General features: G+C 40.9%; 1 protein-coding gene across 1 annotated transcript; it reads right to left on the bottom strand.

The window, feature by feature from the left end:
* Positions 1-4,672: 4,672 nt before the first annotated feature.
* On the bottom strand, positions 4,673-14,996 carry LRIT1 (leucine rich repeat, Ig-like and transmembrane domains 1). The gene is made up of 4 exons (XM_065639402.1): positions 14,875-14,996; positions 11,876-12,342; positions 8,131-8,436; positions 4,673-5,655 (listed from the first exon to the last, which is right to left on the bottom strand). Exons 1-4 carry the CDS (start codon positions 14,994-14,996, stop codon positions 4,673-4,675), a joined length of 1,878 nt encoding a protein of 625 aa, XP_065495474.1.
* Positions 14,997-20,325: the final 5,329 nt, after the last annotated feature.

Raw genomic sequence — 20,325 nt, 5'->3', positions numbered from 1 at the left:
ACACATCATTTGAATGTGCTTTTCTTGCTTTATGTTTCTTTGCTACTGAATATTACTTGCTGTTTATTTTATATTTATTTTAGACTACAGAAATTATGTTAGAGAAAGAGCAAATTCAAGCAATTTTCTTATTTGAGTTCAAAATGGGTCATGAAGCAGCGGAGACAACTCACAATATCAACAACACATTTGGTCCAGGAACTGGTAATGAACATACAGTGCAGTGGTGGTTCAAGGAGTTTTGCAAAGGAGACAAGAGCCTTGAAGATGAGGAGCATATTGGTGGTCATTGGAAGGTGACAACAACCAGTTGAAAGCAATCATTGAAGCTGATCCTCTGACAACTCCATGAGAAGTTGCTGAAGAACAAAACATTGACCATTCTACAGTCATTCAGCATTTGAAGCAAATCAGAAAGGTGCAAAAACTCGATAAGTGGGTGCCTCATGAACTGACCAAAAATTAACAAACTCGTTGTTTTGAAGTGTCCTCCTGTTCTACACAACAACAACAACAAACCATTTCTCGATCTGATTGTGAGGTGCGATGAAAAGTGGATAGTATACGACAACTGGCAATGACCAGCTCAGTGGCTGGACCGAGAAGAACCTCCAAAGCACTTCCTAATGCCAAATTTGCACCAAAAAAAGGTGACGGTCACTGTTTGGTGATCCGCTGCTGGTTTGGTCCATTCCAGTTCTCTGAATCCCAGTTAAACCATTCCGTCTGAGAAGTCTGCTCAGCAAATAGATGAGATGCACCGAAAACTGCAATGCCTGCAGCCAGCACCAGGCAATATAAAGCGCCCAATTCTTCTTCAAGACAACACCCGACTGCACGTCGCACAGCCCATGCTTCAAAAGTTGAACTAATTGGGCTACGAAGTTTTGCTTCATCTGCCATATTCACCTGACCTCTCACCAACTGACTACCACTTCTTCAAGCATCTTGACAACTTTTTGCAGGGAAAATGCTTCCGCAACCAGCAGGATGCAGAAAATGCTTTGCAAGGAATAAAAAAACATGCTTCTCATTAATAAAAATGTGTTTGAGCCCTGTTATAATGATTTAAAATTCACCATCCAAAACTACAATTACTTTTGCACCAACCTAATAATAACTTTGGGCACATTATTTCATTTATATTCTGTTCAGTTCCCTCATTTTGATGGCTGTTTTTCTCCAGATGCTTTTAAGAAAAAGAAATAAAAATTTTTCAGTACACTTCAGAGCTATTTTGATTCATTTTTAAAATACAATTACCTTATTTTTTAAAGCTTATCCTTAATTTTTCAATTTTACACTGCTCTGATTTTCAGAATAAGTATAAAAAGACTGTGTGGAAGGAGGAGCTTATCTTTGTTGCATATCCCATGAAGTGCCCATCAAGGAGTGGCCCATACTGCTCTCCAAAGCGCTCAGCTCAGGCAGTCGGTGCAAACATGCCTAAAGGAGGTGGACAGTTACTTTATTTGTAATTATTACTAAAGTGGTCCAACATTCATCTGAGAAGCTTAATAGTAAAAGTAGGGAACATTGTATTCCAAGATATATTACTTACAGTGCCAAAATATTAGAAATAGACCCCAAAGAGCAACAAATTGTTCAAAATCTGTCACAAAGAGATTATTAACAGAGGAAAAGTTTTACAAGGAAAAAGAAAAACAAACAGAACAAAGTGTCAAAAAAATGCTACTAATGCAGTAATTCTAAAAGATATTCAGATGTTTGTTTCAGTTCTTACAGCACATGCCTGTCTGAGGACTGACTTCGACCGAGTAAGAAGTTTTTTCCAGAGATGAATATTCTCCTTGTCTGAACTCTGAGCCAGCTCCGTTCACATGTCTTGTGACCAAAGAGGGAAACTTGCCTGAGCTAACCCTGCTGAAACAAGGTGCATAACACCCCTGCAGTTAAAGCAACAACAACAAAGAAGTCCAGTGAGGTATTATCTTTACATGCCTCAAGCCACTGCAAATCTGACCCAGAGCCTTGAAGTCACATTCAGCAGAAAATCTATTTACTTAATGGTCTGAAATCTCACTTGCAGTTCAGCAAGTATAGGGTTTCTCTTCTGACCAACACCACACAACACAGAGCTTATACAAGTTTCTATCTATTGCCTGTCTCATGTGAAACATCAGTGCAGTAGAGAGGCTTGTTTTGAAGCCACAGGAGCTGAGATGCCAAACTATAAGGCAGTGAGAATAGTCATAGGAAATAGAAAAGAAAAATCATGTTTGTTCTACTTGGGATCGCTATTTATTCAAAGTGCAAAAAATATCCAAGAGAGTCTGTAAAACTTAAGACATCCACAGTAAATGTCACAGGATGACCTTCCATCCTCCTCTCTTTGCAAGCAAAGAGCCACAGTGTTGGCCGAGCCTTTGCCTTTTCCACTGCCGACTCACATACCCTGTGCTGGAGCATGCGCCCAGGGAGTGGCTGAGAGCTGCTCCTCGCCAGGGCTGGATGCGGCAAATTACCCAGCTCATGCCTCCAGGCAACCGGAAGGTAAATACCTCTCATTCCCAGTCAGCTCCTGCAAACGTGACTTACAGGAAAGGCCTTGGGCAGTACCTCCACTCCGTTCACTGTAGGAGAGCTTTAGGACAGCCTTGGTTCTTCAAGGCCAGCTTATGCATCCAGGGCCATGTCAGGATGATTTCTGCACAGCCCAGTGATACTGCTGCAGATGTGGGCAGGAATCAGGCTCCATAATACAGCAACCCTTGTAACTCATCCCAAGAACTGCTACTGGAACAATATTTTTGTTCCACCTTGGAGAGACACTCTAAAAATCACCCTGGGAAATGCAACTGTATAAATAAATAATAGATCTATTACCTACTACATATTTCTTCAATTAATTTGTTGTATCAAAATACGTAATTTTGCAAAACATTATTTGTAAACCTAAAAATCTACGCAGTTCAGTGACAGAATCAGCATACATTATTTTATACAGAGACTGACAAATTCTCCCAACACAAGAAAAATTATTTAGCATTAATGTAAGGAACACAGGGAGTCCTATCAGAAAGTATTGTAATGTATCCTCTATTGCTAGTATTTATGCTGAGATCAAATGACTTGCTTTTTCAATCAGGCCAAGTAATCTGACATAACTGAAACCCTTCTGTACAAGAAGGACTTGAAAAATCCATACAGGGCTCCATTCCAACCAATGAATTTTGTTAACACACACTGTATATACACATCCAGAACATAAGTGGAGATCTTTCCAATAAATTTACAAATACACATTTCAAAAAAATTCAGAAAGCTTTATCAGTTATCTTTTCAACTTGGCCAGATCCCTCCCATTCAACATTTGGCATAACATATGTAATTTTCTTTATGAAGAATAATTATTACACAGAGAAAAACTTTATATACAGTATTAGTACATGAGGAACTAGAGTGTAAAATTATACAGCTGAGAAGTGCTTTGTGATAAGCACCCAGATCCAAATTCCAGTGAAACTGCAGGACTTCAATAACTTATTAGCTCACCCTGCCTATGAAAGTACATTTAGAAGAATAGTAGACAGGTTTTTTCAGGGTTCTCGGACTTGTAAAATGTTTGAAACAGAAAAGTCCGCACTGGGCCTCTGCCACCACTGCTGCCATGGCGGAAGTATGGCTGATGTATGGCTGGCCAGCAATCTACCACTGCATCCCATACCCCTGCTCTGCAGGATGCAAGGTATTTTCATGACCAAACCACAAGTGTCTATCTTCAACATCAGTTTTGTCAGTACAGCTGGCAGCAATGACAGGGCTGGTCTGGAAGATTTTCACAGAACTGTTTTTCAGTATGATTACAAAGTATTATAAAGCCACACACAATTTGCAGAGTCGGCTATTCTGTGATTTTCAGTAGCACAGCTGATATAAAACACACTCTACAAATTACAGCACAACTAGAAAATGCCAGCTAGGCCTGATACTATAAGACCTGTGCAGTACTGTTGTCCAAGAAAATCTTAATAATAGTGTTTAGGGCCAAAATGCAATTTAAAAATGCTCTTTACTATATATTCTTAGGAGTGGATTGGGTTTTGTCTCTTGATTTCTATCTCCTTTGTGCATTTATCTGAATTCAGAGCATAGAGCCATTATTATGTTGGACATACTAGAAAGGGTTGCTGTACATCTGTGTTTAGTGATCTATTAAGCATCAAGCTGCATGTTTCATGCAAACATGGGGGATGTAAAAAGTGAGACACTCAGTCTTCACCTTCATAGATATTTATATTCAAATTACTAAACGCTCCCCTGTTTGTCAACCAAAAGAACATCAAAAGAGCTGAGAATAAAATACCTAGCATATTGCAGAAGGTACTAAATAACACCAAGCAGAGCACACTCAGAAATGTTGCTTAACGTCCTCACACTCAGTGTGCACTCTTCATTTTACAAAAATAGAAGTGGTCCAGGAGAACGAGGCCATTATCACAGCTTTTGACTGGGTACAAAACAGCAAACCCAAAGTGGGAAGAGCAACTTGTTTCTGTAAAGCCTGGGCACCATCTACCCTCTTGCCGCCTCCTCCGGAACATGTCTCAGACAGAATCATTGACAGGGTAGCCTGCAGTGCTGAAGCAGGGAGTCATATATACAGCCACGTGCTTTCCTCCTAGCGAGCCAACAATCAGCCTAGTTGCTATCAGCAAAAGTATTCATTAGGTTGCCCCTCTATCTTTGGTATTGCTTCTGAGTCCACACTGGATCGGGCAGACAGTAGCCTGTTCGACTCATCGGGGGTATGTCTAGTCAAGTATTCTCCTTCCACACCTTTTGTCTTGGCCCCAGGAGACAGGCTTTCAAAGGTGACATACGACTCCTGAATTTCCTTGGGTTTCCGCACAAAGCATTTTTTGCAGCGTCTTTTCAATGCTCCACAGCAGACCACCAGTGTCAGAGGAACAGCAATGACACATGCCACGCTGATGACAACCACATTGATGAGCTTCTGGGTCCCTCCTGCGCTGGCAACTTCATCTGTTGAAAATATGATGCATTGCTCCTTCCTGGGGATCAGCCCTTTCACACAGACACACACGATATATTTGGTCTTTGGCAGCAGCCCATAAATGGTGACCTTGGTCTTCCCCGGCTCCACATTGATCCGTCGCATGTCTCTCTCTCCAAAGATGGCGTAGAGGACACTGAACACTGTCGTGTTCTTTGCCAGAGGCGCCTTCCAGGCCAGGGCGATACTCTGGTCAGTGTCTCCTATCACCCTGACAGACCTCACAATTCGCTCCGGCTCCTGCTGACCTGTAGGCGGGCTCACCAGCAGGTTTCTAGGGTTGCTATCTTGTGCCATGTCTGGGAGGAGGCCCTCTCTGGCACCCAGTCCAGCGCCCAGGGTAGGCACAGTGGAGGTGGTGATAACGTATCTCGCCACCAGTTTGTCATTGTAGGCAGCTGCCTCCATCCCGCTTGCCTTCCCGTTCCATGTGCCTTTGGCATTAGAGTTGGGGTCGTCCGTGCTTTCTGAGTCTGTGATGATGAGAGATATGAATGCCTCTGTTGCCCCCAGAAAATTCTTTGCTTTACAGATGTACTCTCCAGAGTCGAAATAAGAGACTACAGGCAGGCCCAGAATAGACCAGCTCATCCCATCACTTGAAATCTCTTGGTGAACTGCAAGGAAGTAAAAATGTAAAATAAATAGGCAATAATCAATAGAATTAATAACATGTTTGTAAAATGTGAAGATTAAATCAACCAAATGTCTGCTTGATACCGTAGAATCGTAATTTATTTTTGCCACCAAGAACATCACCAAATCAAAGTAAATCCAGGAAAAAAGGACATTAACACTAAAATTAGGTTACGTTGGGATTTACACTGCTTCAGACCAAATATATGTGAAGCACTGATGATATTTCCTCCCAATTGATGTACAGTTTGAAAACAAAACAGGAAATGTTCTTCCATTAAAAAAAAAGAAAAAAAAGCTTAAAAGCTCTTATGTAGGTACAATACTTAAAAGAGTGGAAGGAGTGGGTGGTAACACAACCTAGTTGAACATTAGATGCACTTCTCTCACTCACAGAAACTACAAACAGCGGAGGTCTTCTAAAAATTTTATATGGACTAGTCTAGAGTGTATGGAGAAAAATAGCTGAAAAATAATATCCCTTTTACTGCTAAATTAATGCAGTTTTTATAGTAGGTCAAACACAGAGAAGGCTGATCATTTATCACTGAATGATATATACACAGCTGAGTGTTGATTTTCTCTCTTGGTCTAAAAGGAGGCTAAAACGAGCTTTATTTGCCTTTTTCTATTTGTGCAGGGAAAAAAAAGGAGCTGGGATCATGCAAGAGGGTAAAACACCTTCTTCATTATTTAACCAGCCTCCTGGGGATGAGCACATACTATCTCTGCTCTTTCCCACTGAAAGGTAAACCAGGGAGATGTCTGAAAGGCAAAGGTAAGACAGGATACAAACTTCTCCCAAGCCCTCATGTGGTCAGCATCCAGCCTTAACAACCAGGGCATGTTCCAATGGTAGTGAAATACAATGCCAGAAGAAGTTACTTTTTCAGTTTAAGTATTTACTGAATCATCCTACAACACTTCCCCATACATACAGACTGTGGGCTGTTGCTCACTCCTTTCTATTCAGAACACCAACATTTCAGTCATATTATAGCATTGGCACAGAAGCTGCCATTGCTGAGAAATAATGTATATTTTCAGCTAACTTTTTATTGAAAGGTGTTAAAATCTGATTTAATGGGGCACAAAATACATCATTCACAGTTGTAGCTCAAAGTAAACTCAACATATGCTTTCAGGAAAGCATCCTGTTTGGTTTTTTGGTTGGTTTTTTTTGTGGCTCTCTTTCAAGTGTAGGAATGTTCACAGCGCAATGGGTAGACATTATAAGTATGAAGAGCAGCTCTGCTACATCCTGCATATTGTGCACAACAGAGCAATGACTTGTGAAGATCCCAAAAATTATATTTATTACAAGTGGTTCTACTGCTGTCTAAGAAAAATGCTCTCTCCTCTGTTTCTGTGCACCGAGGAGCTCAGTAACCCTTTGAAGATCAGACCCCATCATTAGCGATCAATCTGCTGAGTTTAGACTCTCTGTGAAAGTTATAGGCAGGCCTAGGAGATAGAAGCATTCAGGGGAGGTTGGAGGGATGAAGGTTCAGGTCTTGACCTAAAACCTCTTGGGCAAAAAGCTAAGGATGACTGCCTTGAGTACAGCAAAGGTTTCTTCCCTAAATTCCCCACACATTAAAGGACCAACATTGCAATTTTAAGTCCAGACATTCCTGTGAATTGAAATGAAAACATGATGGTTGATCACAAAATCAGTGGTTGGTTGAAGGCTTCCCCTACAAGAGGGGTGAGCACAGAAAAGGGACATGGTCAGTATTTCTCCCATGGAGCATTTTCCCAAGAGACCTTGTCAGTCCATCGGATATGAACCATTTCTTGGAAGCATTGTCACTGAAGTATTATATCCTTCAGCAGTTTAGTGGCTTTTTTATCTTTTAATATATCACTAACGTTGCATGTTTTCTTTCTTTGCTACAGTAGATTTGAATCCCAGTTGAATTCATAACAGATATCTCTCTGTCAGAGATCTTTACGAACAGATTAACAGTAGCTCATCATTAGTCTCAAAGACCCATAAAATAATTCAGTGGGAAGCCTTTTAAGTGACTTAATAACTAAACAACTAACCCAAAGCAGCCTCTTGCTACAGCTGGACATATTTCATTTCTTCGGCTCCAACAGATTTGCAGAAAACCCCTTGACTTGTCTCACCACTACCACAATTGTTACGAAACAAAGCACATCAAACTTTTTACACATGATAGAGTATACATTTATCTGATGATATTTACATCAACATGTACACAAATTTATAGTCTATAGAAAATCACAATGCAATAGTGAATTATACACAATACTATCGTGTATTATAGTGAATTTTAATTTTGCACCACCTTCTTTTTGGTGGTCTTTTGTCAGCGGGAAGGATCTGTTGTCAATAGAAGCTTCCATTTGCTGAACAGCCTGTAGAAAATAAAGATGCAGGTCTCCCTCACCCAGTCCATGTGTACATGAAAACCTTAAACCAAACCCACCTGTGCCATTTAGTTGAGCACCATCAGCCCTTCTCCAGCTGAGTTCAGGAATGGGCATCCCTGTTGTCCCACATCGCAGTAGCACGGTGCTGCCCAGGATGGTCTTTACTTTGGCCACGGATGTATGTACAACGGGGCTTTGACACTTCCTTAGCTCAACTTGGCTGAAGAAGACTCCTGCAAGGCTCCGGGGGGTGAAGCATTTCAGCCTGGGCTCAATGAATGCTATGTTAGGAGACTGGAAATTTAGGAAATGGACCATTTCATATAGACTGCAGTCACATACCCAAGGATTGTCTTGCAAGCCTGTCAAAATAAAACAGAGTACTAGGTCACTCCAACAGCACCTTTTGTTTCTATTTTTCAGCAGAACAAATTGTGATAGGCTCCTAACCTGCCCTGGTAAGGACTGCCTGTGCATATGCAGGGTATGTGGGAAAGTGGGGGTTGTCCCAACAGTCTCCTGATGCTGTTGGCTGAGACTGATGGATCCCATAGTTGCCAGTTACTAGAAGGGAAAAAATGTGGTTTGCTAAGGGATCTCAAAATCTGGACTTGAAATCATTATTCTTTAAATTCAAAGTGAGATTATTCACAGTTGATTTGTTTTGGAGTGACAATTTTTTTCATATGAAGAGACCATGGAGTCTCTTCCTTAGGCTAGGAAATTCTCCCTACAGGAGATTATTAAAATATTAGCGAGATTATCAGGCCAACTGTCAGGCCTGCAATAGGTGTAGGTGATCCTAGGGCTCTTCCAGACCATAATTCACATTTGATAAGACAAAAGAACTGTTTTAAGGAGTAGATTGAAGAAGTAGATTGTCATGGTATAGAAAAGAACATAAATAGACAATAACTATATTAAGAATATACATGTAGAAGGGGATATATTGAAGAATACACTCCTGTTTCAGAGTCCCAGAATGTTTCTCTGTTTCTTTTTTCTGCTATTTCAGTGTGCGTTTATTGAACTGAAACTCTGGAAAAAAAGGAGACATTATTAAAAATAGACCTGTGAAGATGGTACTGAAAAAGCAAAATCAGTACTAGAGCAATGCAGGAACAGAAGTTGCTGTATTCTGATTAAATCTGTGTCAACCTGCTTACAAATATTCACATTCACCAGTCCTATGGACAGTTTATGGTGTCTAATGACTTTAGCTAGAAGAATTGGCATGGAGGATATTTATACCATCTAACTAACCCCAGACAAGCATATGAAGTCTAAGCCAGGAGCACAATGTCCCAGGCCTCTTGCCTGCCACAGGAGTGAGCTCTGCTCCCTCCAAGGGGACTTCACCTCCTCTTTTCTGCAGGCAGCCCAAGGACATGGCTCAGGGCTGGCAACCGCCTGAAAGTGAAGTACTAATATTCCCCCGATTCCTGGCAGGAGGAAATGACAGCTGCCCACCCTGAGGTACCCACTTTTGCTGGCTCCAGCGCACTGCAGCAGCAGTCATGCAAGCAGTGTCTTTCCAGCAAGAACCAAGTTTTGACTCAAGCACAGAGGGTGCACCACAAGGCTCCACAAGCATCAAGGGAATGTTTGAATTTTCTAGAGTAAAGAGAAACACACAGTGGATCAAACGGCCCTGATGCCTCAAATAAACTGTTTTAAAGATTCTGCTGAAAAATTTATTCGGAGACCATTGCATACCAACATCCCTGGGCTTGGAAGGGGGTCTAAAAGTGGTGGGCCTCGGTAGGAGAGCACTTCTTATAAATTAATATATTAAAGGGGACTAAATAAAGAATGAAAGTTCAGGACTTGTCTTAGTTGTTTTATGGCATTTTTGCTATATGCTTACTTCTGATTTCATGCACTAGATAACAACTTGTTCCAGATTCCCTGGCAAGTGCCCCAGCCCCATTTGATGCTGTGGCACCCTCAAAGCCCCACTGAGCCCTTTGATGCTCTGCACAGCACAGTCCTCTGGGCTCACGTGGAAAATCCTCATGTGCAAAAGCTTGTAGCCTGGACGCAGACTATCAGTCAACAAGCTACCGCTGGAAGACTTCTTGAAGTAGCCTAAACACAAGAGCTCTGAAGAAGAGTCACAATGATGCAATGTAGACAAAGGAAGGGAGTGGGCTGACTCTCTATTATTCAAGGATTTTTTTTACGCCTCCATGAGAAACAGTCACGGGCAGAGTGAAACAGAAACATGCAGCTGTGTTCTCCCATTCTGCTCCTGTGAGGGACCTGTGTTTCATATACCTGGTCTCTATAGATGTCAGCAGGATAGGACCTAGAAGATGGAGTGTCTATACATTACCATATTAATCTTAGTATTTTACTCATCTGCTATATGAATTTTTTAGGATCCTGGCACAAGCAGCCTGTGCACAGCTGGCTACGTAAACACTCAGGTTGGTCACGAGCATCAAGGCATGATCTGTTGTTCTCGTCAAAATACTCTCCTAATCTACGCTGGATGGAATAACATTTTGATATGTAACTTGACTCTAAAAAATGAATAAAGAAAAGAGTGAGATCTAGGCAGTGTCTTGTCATGCCACAAAATAAACCAGCAATCCCAACAGCCAGCTTTGGCTTAAATAACTTGATACCACATCTGGCAAAAAAAGATGATGAAACATCTGCTCTTCTGATGCTAATGAAACCTTAAGCAACATCTGCTAAGGACACTAGAAGCTTTGTAGGTAGAAATTTGAATATTTTTAAGCTGTTGTATCTCTTTCCACTGCAATCTGGTTTTAAAAACTTTAACTCCCCAAATTTATCCAAAGAACAAAGAGTAATGAGTACTTCCCAGAGTGAGAGAAAATATGCAATGTCTCCGGTGAGATTATCAGCAAGTGTCTGAACTCACATCCATGGCTCTAGAGGCAGTACACGCAGATGCGCACAGCCTGCAGATCAAGCAGTCAGTGGAGCTGGGTCAGCTCATAGCAAGTGAAGACAGCAGATGGCAACAACTCTGAACCATCATTGACTTGCTGTGGATTTGAACCAGTGTTCGATGGCTAAAAGGCTGAGTAGTAATCCCTTGAACTAGCAAATGTGCTCAAAACCTCATCTGGGGATAGTGCAACTCAGAGAATTCAAGACAGTCATCTGCAGTATGCCCTCTGACATGAAACCAGACAATTGCCCGAAGGCCACACTTATGAGAAGCTCAGAATTGTCACCCAAAAGTGGATTCTTGTAACTTTATACCTGCTCTTGAAGGTAACGCTGTCTTGGTGGCTTTGGGAAGACTAGGGTTTAATTCTGTGTGAACAGATAAGCAAGGCTCTGGAAAGAGACACACACTGGGAAAATTGGCAGTCCTGACCCAGATGTAATGCTCAGTGATGGCTTTATTCCTCTTTAATTGGGACATAATAAATATCTATCTTTTTACTTAATGCTGCTTAAAATGGATCAATACCACAGTAACTGTTATTAGAAAACAGCACATGAATGATGTAGCACTCTAACCATATTTGTATTTCTGTCAAAAATGGCAGTGTCAATAAATAAAAAGGGTTTGAGCCAGAACCATCAGTTTTGTGTCACGAGGCTTAAAAAGCAAGGAATTAAGTTTATGGTGTAATAAGCCAGGTGTTGGCAGCCTGAGGTGAGTTTGTTAATACGTAAATGAATTTGCATACTTTATATGGGGTATTGAACTAGCAGTGTACTTGCTACGGTAACCGGATTGGGTGAAATTTCTGCAATAAGATGCGGAGCTCTTGTTATTTGTGCCCCCTACAAAATGACAGGCACTTCTCTTACCTAGGATGATCTTGGAGTTATCATTGGGGAAGTAAGGAACAGCCTGGAGGTTGGCCCAGGTGGCAATAAGAGCCTGAGGAAGAGTCATTAGCTTGTTGCTAGACAGGTCCAGGTATGTGATATTCTTGACATAACGTGCAGCATCTGGAGGGATTGAGGTAAGTTCATTGTTGTGTAAATCCAGAAGCCTTAGCTGTGGCATATCAGCCAGGGTTTCCCAGGGGAATGATATTAAGCCGTTCCCATCCAGCCTTAGCTCCTGCAAGCGACGGAGGCCCTTGAAGGTGATCCCGCTGAGGCTGGCCAGGGAGTTATAGGGCATCCAGAGGTACTCCAGGTTGTGGAGCGCATGGAAAGCCTCTCCTGGCACTCTGCGGATGGCTGTCTTTTCTATCCGAAGCTTGGATGTATCTACAGGGATGTTCACGGGAGTGAGGGTCATCTCTGGGTCATTACACAGCACTGTCCTGATGGGAGAACACAAATACAGGTATGACTTTCTTGTATTTTGAAAAGGTTTTGAAACTTTATTTTAAAGCAAGATTTTGATCTGCCTTTCTTTTTTTCACAAACTTTCTTGTTGTCATTTCTTAGTTGCTGCTGATCTCTAGATCATCACCACAAGTATACCAACTTGCAGTAATTCATACGTACTCTCTGACTGTAGTGTTGTGCCTCCCCTGGAGTGGTATGAGTCTGAGTATGGCCCATATAGCATTCCTGCTTCTTTTTTTCCCTTCAATTTTATTTGGAGTACTTATGATAGACAGCAGTGACAACATTCACAGATAACAGAGGATTCTAGTGCACGTTAAAACAAAAGGATCCATAAATTGAACAATAAAATACGTACAAAAAGAAGCCTTATTGAAGCGTGGGATGGCAGGAAGTAATATAGATTAAATACGGCACAGGATCTTTGGTTTGTGAAATGAAGATAAGAAAGTCAGATAACAACTCACTGGAAATACACTACGGCAAGCTCTGCTTTACTATGAAATAGTTGGAAAGGTGAGTACAAATGGTAGCAGTCACTGCACTGCAGGCATGTACAGTTATGAAAGTGCAGAAAATTAACATTTTGGAAAATGCTATATTAAAAGCAAGGCATATTTATGTGTCTTAATTGTTCCTTCCCATTTCTAATTTCTAGAGGTCAAATCATGAAAACACTATGCTGCATTTTCGCAGCCTTCATACAAGAAGTTGTGACTTCAACTTTGCCAAGACATGGGATTGTAGATAGCCACGAAGAATGAAGTGAGACAAAATAGATCTCTCAGACTGCACTTTAATTTGCCTATCAGCAAGGAAAGGCAAATTCTTAACAAAATACAAAACCACCTTGCAAAAGGTAACAGGTTACATAGGCATGTTGCACTCCACATGCTAAACAAGATACCACAAGAAATATAATGTGATCAGTCAAGTAATATTTTCTTACCATACTGCCTGGCTGATAAATAGAATACTACCAAGCTGCCCAAACCAGACTGATTTTGGCTGAAAGCAGTTATTCCTCTACTATCAACAAAAACAACATCACTGTACTGCTTATGCAAGTTTCTTGGAGTTAAATGTTATTTGAGCCTACAGTTAAATCGTTAATTTACAATCAAAGCACAGTACATTACTCTAATCCAGAACTTTTATTGTGGCATTCAATCCTGCCCACGCTTAGCTGAAAGTTAAGATTTTTAGGAAGAAAAAAAATCTATCATGTAAGAAAAATCCAGAAATTCTCTTTCAATAAAACCTTTTTTTGTATGCACAGGCATGACACAAAATATTTGGTAACAGAGACGCTATGGCAGTAAAACAGTATGTTCCTCACAGTGTCCCTAAGCAATGTCAGTGAGCACTAACCATTTAATCTATGGGATAATCTCTTTCTACTAGTGAGAAACATGAATCATAATGCAGGAAAAAGAGGTGACATTATGCTCCTTAAGGGACTAACGGATATTTTCTTTATTATGTATCTTACCAAAACGCACTACAGCTTTTTAGAGTCACTGAGAGGAAATTCCCCTGGGAACTGTGACATTTATGGAGCAATAATTGGCTCGCCTGCTATTGCATTCCCTTTTAACAATTGTAGACTATTTGTGTCTCTACGACGCTTCTTACTGGGGAAGTTTCTGGTACTAACTCTATAGTACCACAAAAAAAGATAAGAAAGTAGCTGTATTTCATAGGGATCCAAAATATAGGGGACAGCCTTTCATTTCAGTACTGTAGTCTTGTCTAGAAAAAATTTATTCGAAAGGATTTTGCAAATACTTTATCACAAAAGCCCTTCTACTGTGGATCACACCTTATAAAAATGTAGCCTGTATTTCATTAAGTCAGATCATTAGTTTGTAATTAACCTTCAGAAAGACTTTTTAATTCAGTTCTCCAGAGAAATGTCTGTACAATGGCGTTGCATTCAAAAGCGGGTGTCCTTCTGGTTTGATCTTCTTTTTTAATGGAAAGTTTCAAGTCTGAGAATTATCTTTTTTTATTATTATTATGGCCTTTTTCTTTTTGGTTCATTCTCATCCAGAGTCTATTACTTTGCCTAAAATCTCCAACTGAAGGATTTTTTAAGTAAATGGAATTGCAGGTTTTGGTACCACAACATAAACCAAATGTAGTTACACTTTAGAAACAAACCAGCAGAGCAGAATAAAGCCTTTTAAAAATAGCTTTTTCAGCATAAAGGTTAAAAAAAAAAAAAAAAGTTTAAATTTTATTCCCTTTTTCCCATTGCAGCAGCAGTAATTATGTCGCTTCTGTTCTCACAGAGGAGATGCCCAAATGCTTTCTCTGAAATCAGCTTACTGTGTTTTCAGAAGCTAATCCTCTGCAAATAAAGCTAGAGCACAAAGCAACTGGAAAAATAATGGACACGAATCTGGACATGGTATTTTCTCCTCCAAGCACCCTTACAGAAGAGAAGAAATAAAATCCCTGATGCTCAGAGCGGCAACCCCCCCGGGAGACCATTGGCATACCTGGCTCTTGTCCCCTCGCTGAGGCTGTGGAAGGCGCAGCTGCACTGTGATGGGCACGAGCCACCCGCCCATGGCAGCCCTCCGAGCGTGAAGCAGCAGAGCAAACTCACCACGATCCACATGGCTACCTGTGCATGGGAAGGACACCTGGGCACTGGACAACGTGGAGGGTTTCACCTATTGTTTTATCCATTGACTGCTCACATCTTGTTAACTGCCTTTCGTTTTCAGCCGCACTGTGATCTCCCAGCCCTCGCTGAGTCCATCAGATAAAAAAGGATAGGCAGGGATTAAGGATGGGGACTTGAGTTATTTTCATGAAGGTGCTTATTGCTTCCTGGAACCGTACTGACAGCATTTCTTCCCTTGGGGAACCCCAACAAAACACCCTCCTCGGGCACTCTGTGGCTCTTGTGCAAGAAAAAAGCAAACATACTTTTGGGGACCTGCATCACAGGCAAGATAACTGTTATCTGACCAGGAATTAGCAATAAATTACTGCTTCACAGGGAACTGGGAATACTTAAAACAGTTTCTTGTGCTAATGGAATGTAAGCCTCCTATATAAGAATACTGAAAACATAGTGATACAATTAGAAGGCTTTATTTTCTTTTTAAAACTTCTAGTTGGATCAAGAAATTATTGAACTGTTGGCAGCTTGCCTGATATTAATAAACAATAACCCAATAAATATGCACATATTTCAGTTTATATCAGGGCTAGCACTCACCTGTAGGACTGAGCACCGTGCTACAACTTGCTGATCCAGCAAAGCCCAGGTGAGGGACCATTTTTGGGTGTGCCACCTGATGCAGGGCCATGGACGGCTTCAGGAATGCTAAGAAAAGCTCAACTCTGTCTTAAGCAAAACCCAGGATGGAGCGTCAAATTATTTTTGTCCACTCCCCTTGAACACAGTTTTTTCTCACCCATTAGCAAAGGCAGCCATAATTGCAAAGCTGATGGAGACCACCCGTCTTTTCAGCAGTCTTCATCTGACTCCAAAGAACACAATACATGTGAGAAAAGCTGAGTCTAAATATGCACAAATATAAAGCTTAAGAAGTTGTTACTTCAGACAGGAGCATAATTCTGTTCCTACTAGCAAGGACATCTCATGTTTATAAAGACTATTTTCTGTTGGGTGTGAAACTGTATCAATCACTCATACCACAGACGTGTAACACTCCCTTAAAAGTAAAAAGCTTTGGAGAAACTAATAGATGATTACTTTCAACCTGATCAGATTGCTACTCCCCCACTTCCTGGCCATACTACATTACAGCTTTGGCAGAAAAAATGACCCTTGTGTCAGACACAAAACAGAAGACACAAGTTAAAAGTTAACAGAAATGAGGATTAACTGAATGCAGCTGAACAGCTAGCGATAAAGCACTAACCAGACAATACTCCTTCAGCAATGCTTTAAGAAAATATTTCTTTTCCAGTTCTGAAGCTCAGGAAAGCCTCAGTGTCCAGCAGTGTTACAGGGGAGAGTCCCAGATGCCTCACTCCAGTGTAAAACATGAGCAATTCTACTAAAATCCTGGACCCTGTTAACTCAAAAGGAACTCTGCCATCTGCTTTACCCAAAGAAATAGGAGTGTGGGATCAAATGTGGCTGATTGAGGCAGAAACCACCTGGCATCCTGCTGGCCTTTCACACTGGTCACTTCCCAGCTTCTGTGTGCTTAAGGTCAGAGAAGAAGGGGAAAGGAGTTACAACCACAAAGATTTCTCTAAAAATTAGGGGGGGGAGGGTAGATCTTAATTATAGTCAAATTAATCAGAAAACATGCTCACAGTCTCTTCTGTCAGTGTTTAAAGACGCCACAGCTCTTCTGTCCACCAAAATTCAGATTTCCCTAGGAGAGAAGTATAGTTCTGCACCTTTTTAAAGGCCTGATTGTATCTACAGCTGCCCTTCTGCAGAGATGCATAGAAGAAACAAACCACAGGAACTGCCATAAAGCTAGGGAAGAAGCAGGAACTATTTCACCCAAAAGATATTTTGGAGGTTACAAGAAAAGATTTTTTTCTAAAGAAAGCAAACAAACAACAACAAAAAACCTACCACAAAGCATTCCACATGCAAACATTCCACCTGAGAGTGCTATGAGAGACAGATGTTTTGAAAAGCTGCTGTGGATGTTACACCTCAAAACTCAAATCTCGTCCATGCTTGTGCAGCCATCTCAGATCCCTAACAAAAGACTAGTCCAAGGTAGCTGTCAAGATGTTCCAAAATAAGCGTGACCTGGGAAATTTGAATTGCCTATTGCTGCAGCTGGTCTCTTCTCCTGTTGGCAACAGAGGGAGTTAAGGGAGCCCAGTTCACCAGCTAAGCTGGATGCAGAAGCCTACCTGGTGTAACTACCTTCACATCTCCAGTGCTTCCCCACTACCCTTGCTCTCCTGCCCAGGCTGAGGATCCACCTGTGCGAGAAGGATCCCTATGGGATAAACTGGCTGAAATAGCTCTACCTCCAGAGTCCACTTCCCCCCTCTCATTTCCAACACTCCTCCCTGTTGCAGACCTGTTGGCTTTGTTTTTCCTTTCAAATATGCAATCAGAAGTTACCAGTCAGAAGTGCAGCAATAACATACCTATTCCTATATACAAATTGCTGGAAGGTTGTTGAGTATGTTATAGCAACAGTGTAAGGCATTGCTCCTAACAAAGACTGTTTACCAGGATTTCTGGTGTGTAGCTGTTTTCATGCAGAATTCATCCTGTGTTCTCCAGCAGAATGAAATTACACTGGCAATTTTTCAATAATTCTGGGTAATGAACTCTCAGAGTTTCAAGGTAATCTAGATGTGGTTTGGGGCTAACTATTAAACATACATTTCATGGTGCCATAGTTTTGCATAAGCTTGTTTCACAGGTAACTCTGATAATTAATTAAGGCTTGAAGAAATCACTTTCTGAGAGGGTGGCCCAAAGGATTATTTTTCCTCATGCTATTTTCGCATTCTACATTTATTGTTGTCAAAGGGAAATTCAAGTATCTCATTATTTATTCCCAAAGATATGAAAACACAATGCGGTGCTGCTCACTAAATATCTCTAGTTGCTCTCTTATCGACTTCCATTAGGCCCCATTTCTAGATTTAATGATTTCTCAGTTCCCTTAATGATCTCCAAGCTAAGACTTAAGCTCATCTGTTTTTGTAGTGCACTCATTGGTCAACTTGCCTTACTGTCCAGACTCTGCCTCAGCTCAATACTCATGACATTGACTGAAACATCTCTCTCCCCACTGAAGTTGAATTCTACTTGAAAAAGCAATTCAACATAATTAACCTCTTGCCTCTGTTTTTTTCAATGCATCTGATAAAGTGGTTTCCCTCCATTGGAGCTCTGGAATAATAAACCTGTAGAAAGTAGCCAGTAACTGCATGGTAAGATTTGCTTTCATAAATCTCAATTTTGACTCACAAGTGAAACATCTAAGTTATAACTAAATGCTGGGAGCAGTAGAAGTAACCTTAATTTATAAAAACCAGCAGTAATCAATAAAGCATGCCTTAGCACCTGCTAAAGCTACGCACATTGTCAAGAAAGCTGCTCTTTAGTTAACATGACAGACTCCCTTCTGAACAAGACAGAGAAAGATGTGGTTGTAGGCTGAGAGATTAATAAAACAAGGTAAATAAAAGTGGTAACATTAACATGTTTCTCACCTTGGAAGTGTATCCACAAGTTTGAGGTTGAGGTTTTCCTCCCCATTGGCTGTATTCTCTTCGTTGGTACCTCACCATCAAATGATGCAAATTATGGGTTAAGCATCAAGCCACAGATATACCCGTGTTAGGCTTGATCTGAACGGCCAAGAGCATGGGACTGGCCTCACTTGAGGAAACTCAACAAGAGGTTCACCAGGAGGTGAGGAAACCAGCTCCAGTTTTGGCTTTGGACATAAGCAGCTGGAGGAAGAGGAAAAGGAGGAAGGCCTCAGTGCACAGGGAGTAATATGTTCCCCTGGTGCAGAGGCTTCATAGATGTAACAGAAAGGAACAGGCAGAAGAGGACAGATTTGGTAAAACAAAGGCAATGAAATAAGATGCCTGAAAACAAAAGGGCAGATGCCAGTACCTGCACTTCAGGGACTGCATGACAGGACCGGCAAGCACATGCAAGGCAGCATCCGTGAGCAGGCTGCAAGATGCTGCTGCTTCTGGTTACATCCATGCTGCCTCCCTAATTCAGTGAGATGGAAGAGATAAGACTGCAAGCAAAATCTGGCTACTGTGTCCAAGAGACCATGTATTCACTTTTACCCACAGTTCTGGTTTGTCCTGAAGCATTTGACTGCAGCGCAACAGCTTTCTAGATCTTGACAGTATTTTTAAGGTTTAAGTGTATTACTTCCTCCCGACTACTGAACAGTTATTCACATGTTATGCTAATTAGTTTAACATAAACGCTAATGAGCTAATTTCCTTGTAGGTGCAGGTCATATTTATATCAGACTTTTTAAAATCAATATCACCTTTTGCAAGTGCCAAAGGTACCAGTGAAGACTAAAAACATTTTTTCATGACAGCCAATTCCATTCCATAATGAAACGGGTGGGAGTTAGGCCCTTCACTTCCATGGGCACGATTCTGCACTCTAAATCACAAAAATAGTGCTCCTTGCTGCTTACTTAGGAAGTAAACAGCTTCTTCTCTGCATCAAGCTAAAAATATTAGCTGGAGAAAAAAACATGTAAAGAAGCAGCCAGCAAGTGTTATTCAGCAGAAGTGTAAGAATTTGTTTTGCATTCTCTGAGAATAGCCAGATCTCCTATTTATGTTTGTAGCGTAAGCAAATGCAAAGCAAATGGGATCAAAGTCTACTGTCAGAAAAGTTCAGCACTTGGCAATCTTTCCTATCTACCCTAAGTGGAGTACAATGTAGAGAAATTTTGTTTTGTTTTTAATAAGATTAAGTTAATTACTTGACATTAAGTTTCTGGTTTTTCCCATGTAGACTTTTTGAACCTGTAAGTGTTTTATGAGCAGATTCTACTCACAAGGTCAAAAGCAAAACTTGAGTGACAAACTCAGCGTGCTCCACTAAGACACTCATTTTTAATATGGCCATTGGTCAGAATTTATTTTTACTTCTTTTCCCCACGTGCTTAGAGAAATATGGCACAAAGCAAATAAACCAGCATATTTTATCATAAATGAAAGCCACAAAATATCTTATTATCATGATTTTGTCTAAAAGGTTTTATTAGCAGGCAACACAGGCCAGACACTAAATCAATTTCATTAGGTAAATGCATGTCCAAGAAGCTTCTGGCAGGGCACATCTTGTAAAGCAGAAAATCCTTCCCACTGATGCAAATTGAGAGCACGTTAATGCATTACATCATTCTAAATTGGATCTCGCACTTAATGCTTATGAAGGCAGCTCCTCCAGACCTATAGGACTGAAGTAATTAATAGGCCTCCAG

The sequence above is a fragment of the Caloenas nicobarica genome, chromosome 7, assembly GCF_036013445.1.
Source record: "Caloenas nicobarica isolate bCalNic1 chromosome 7, bCalNic1.hap1, whole genome shotgun sequence".
Classification (NCBI taxonomy): domain Eukaryota; kingdom Metazoa; phylum Chordata; class Aves; order Columbiformes; family Columbidae; genus Caloenas; species Caloenas nicobarica.
This window is presented reverse-complemented; position numbering and strand designations above follow the sequence as displayed.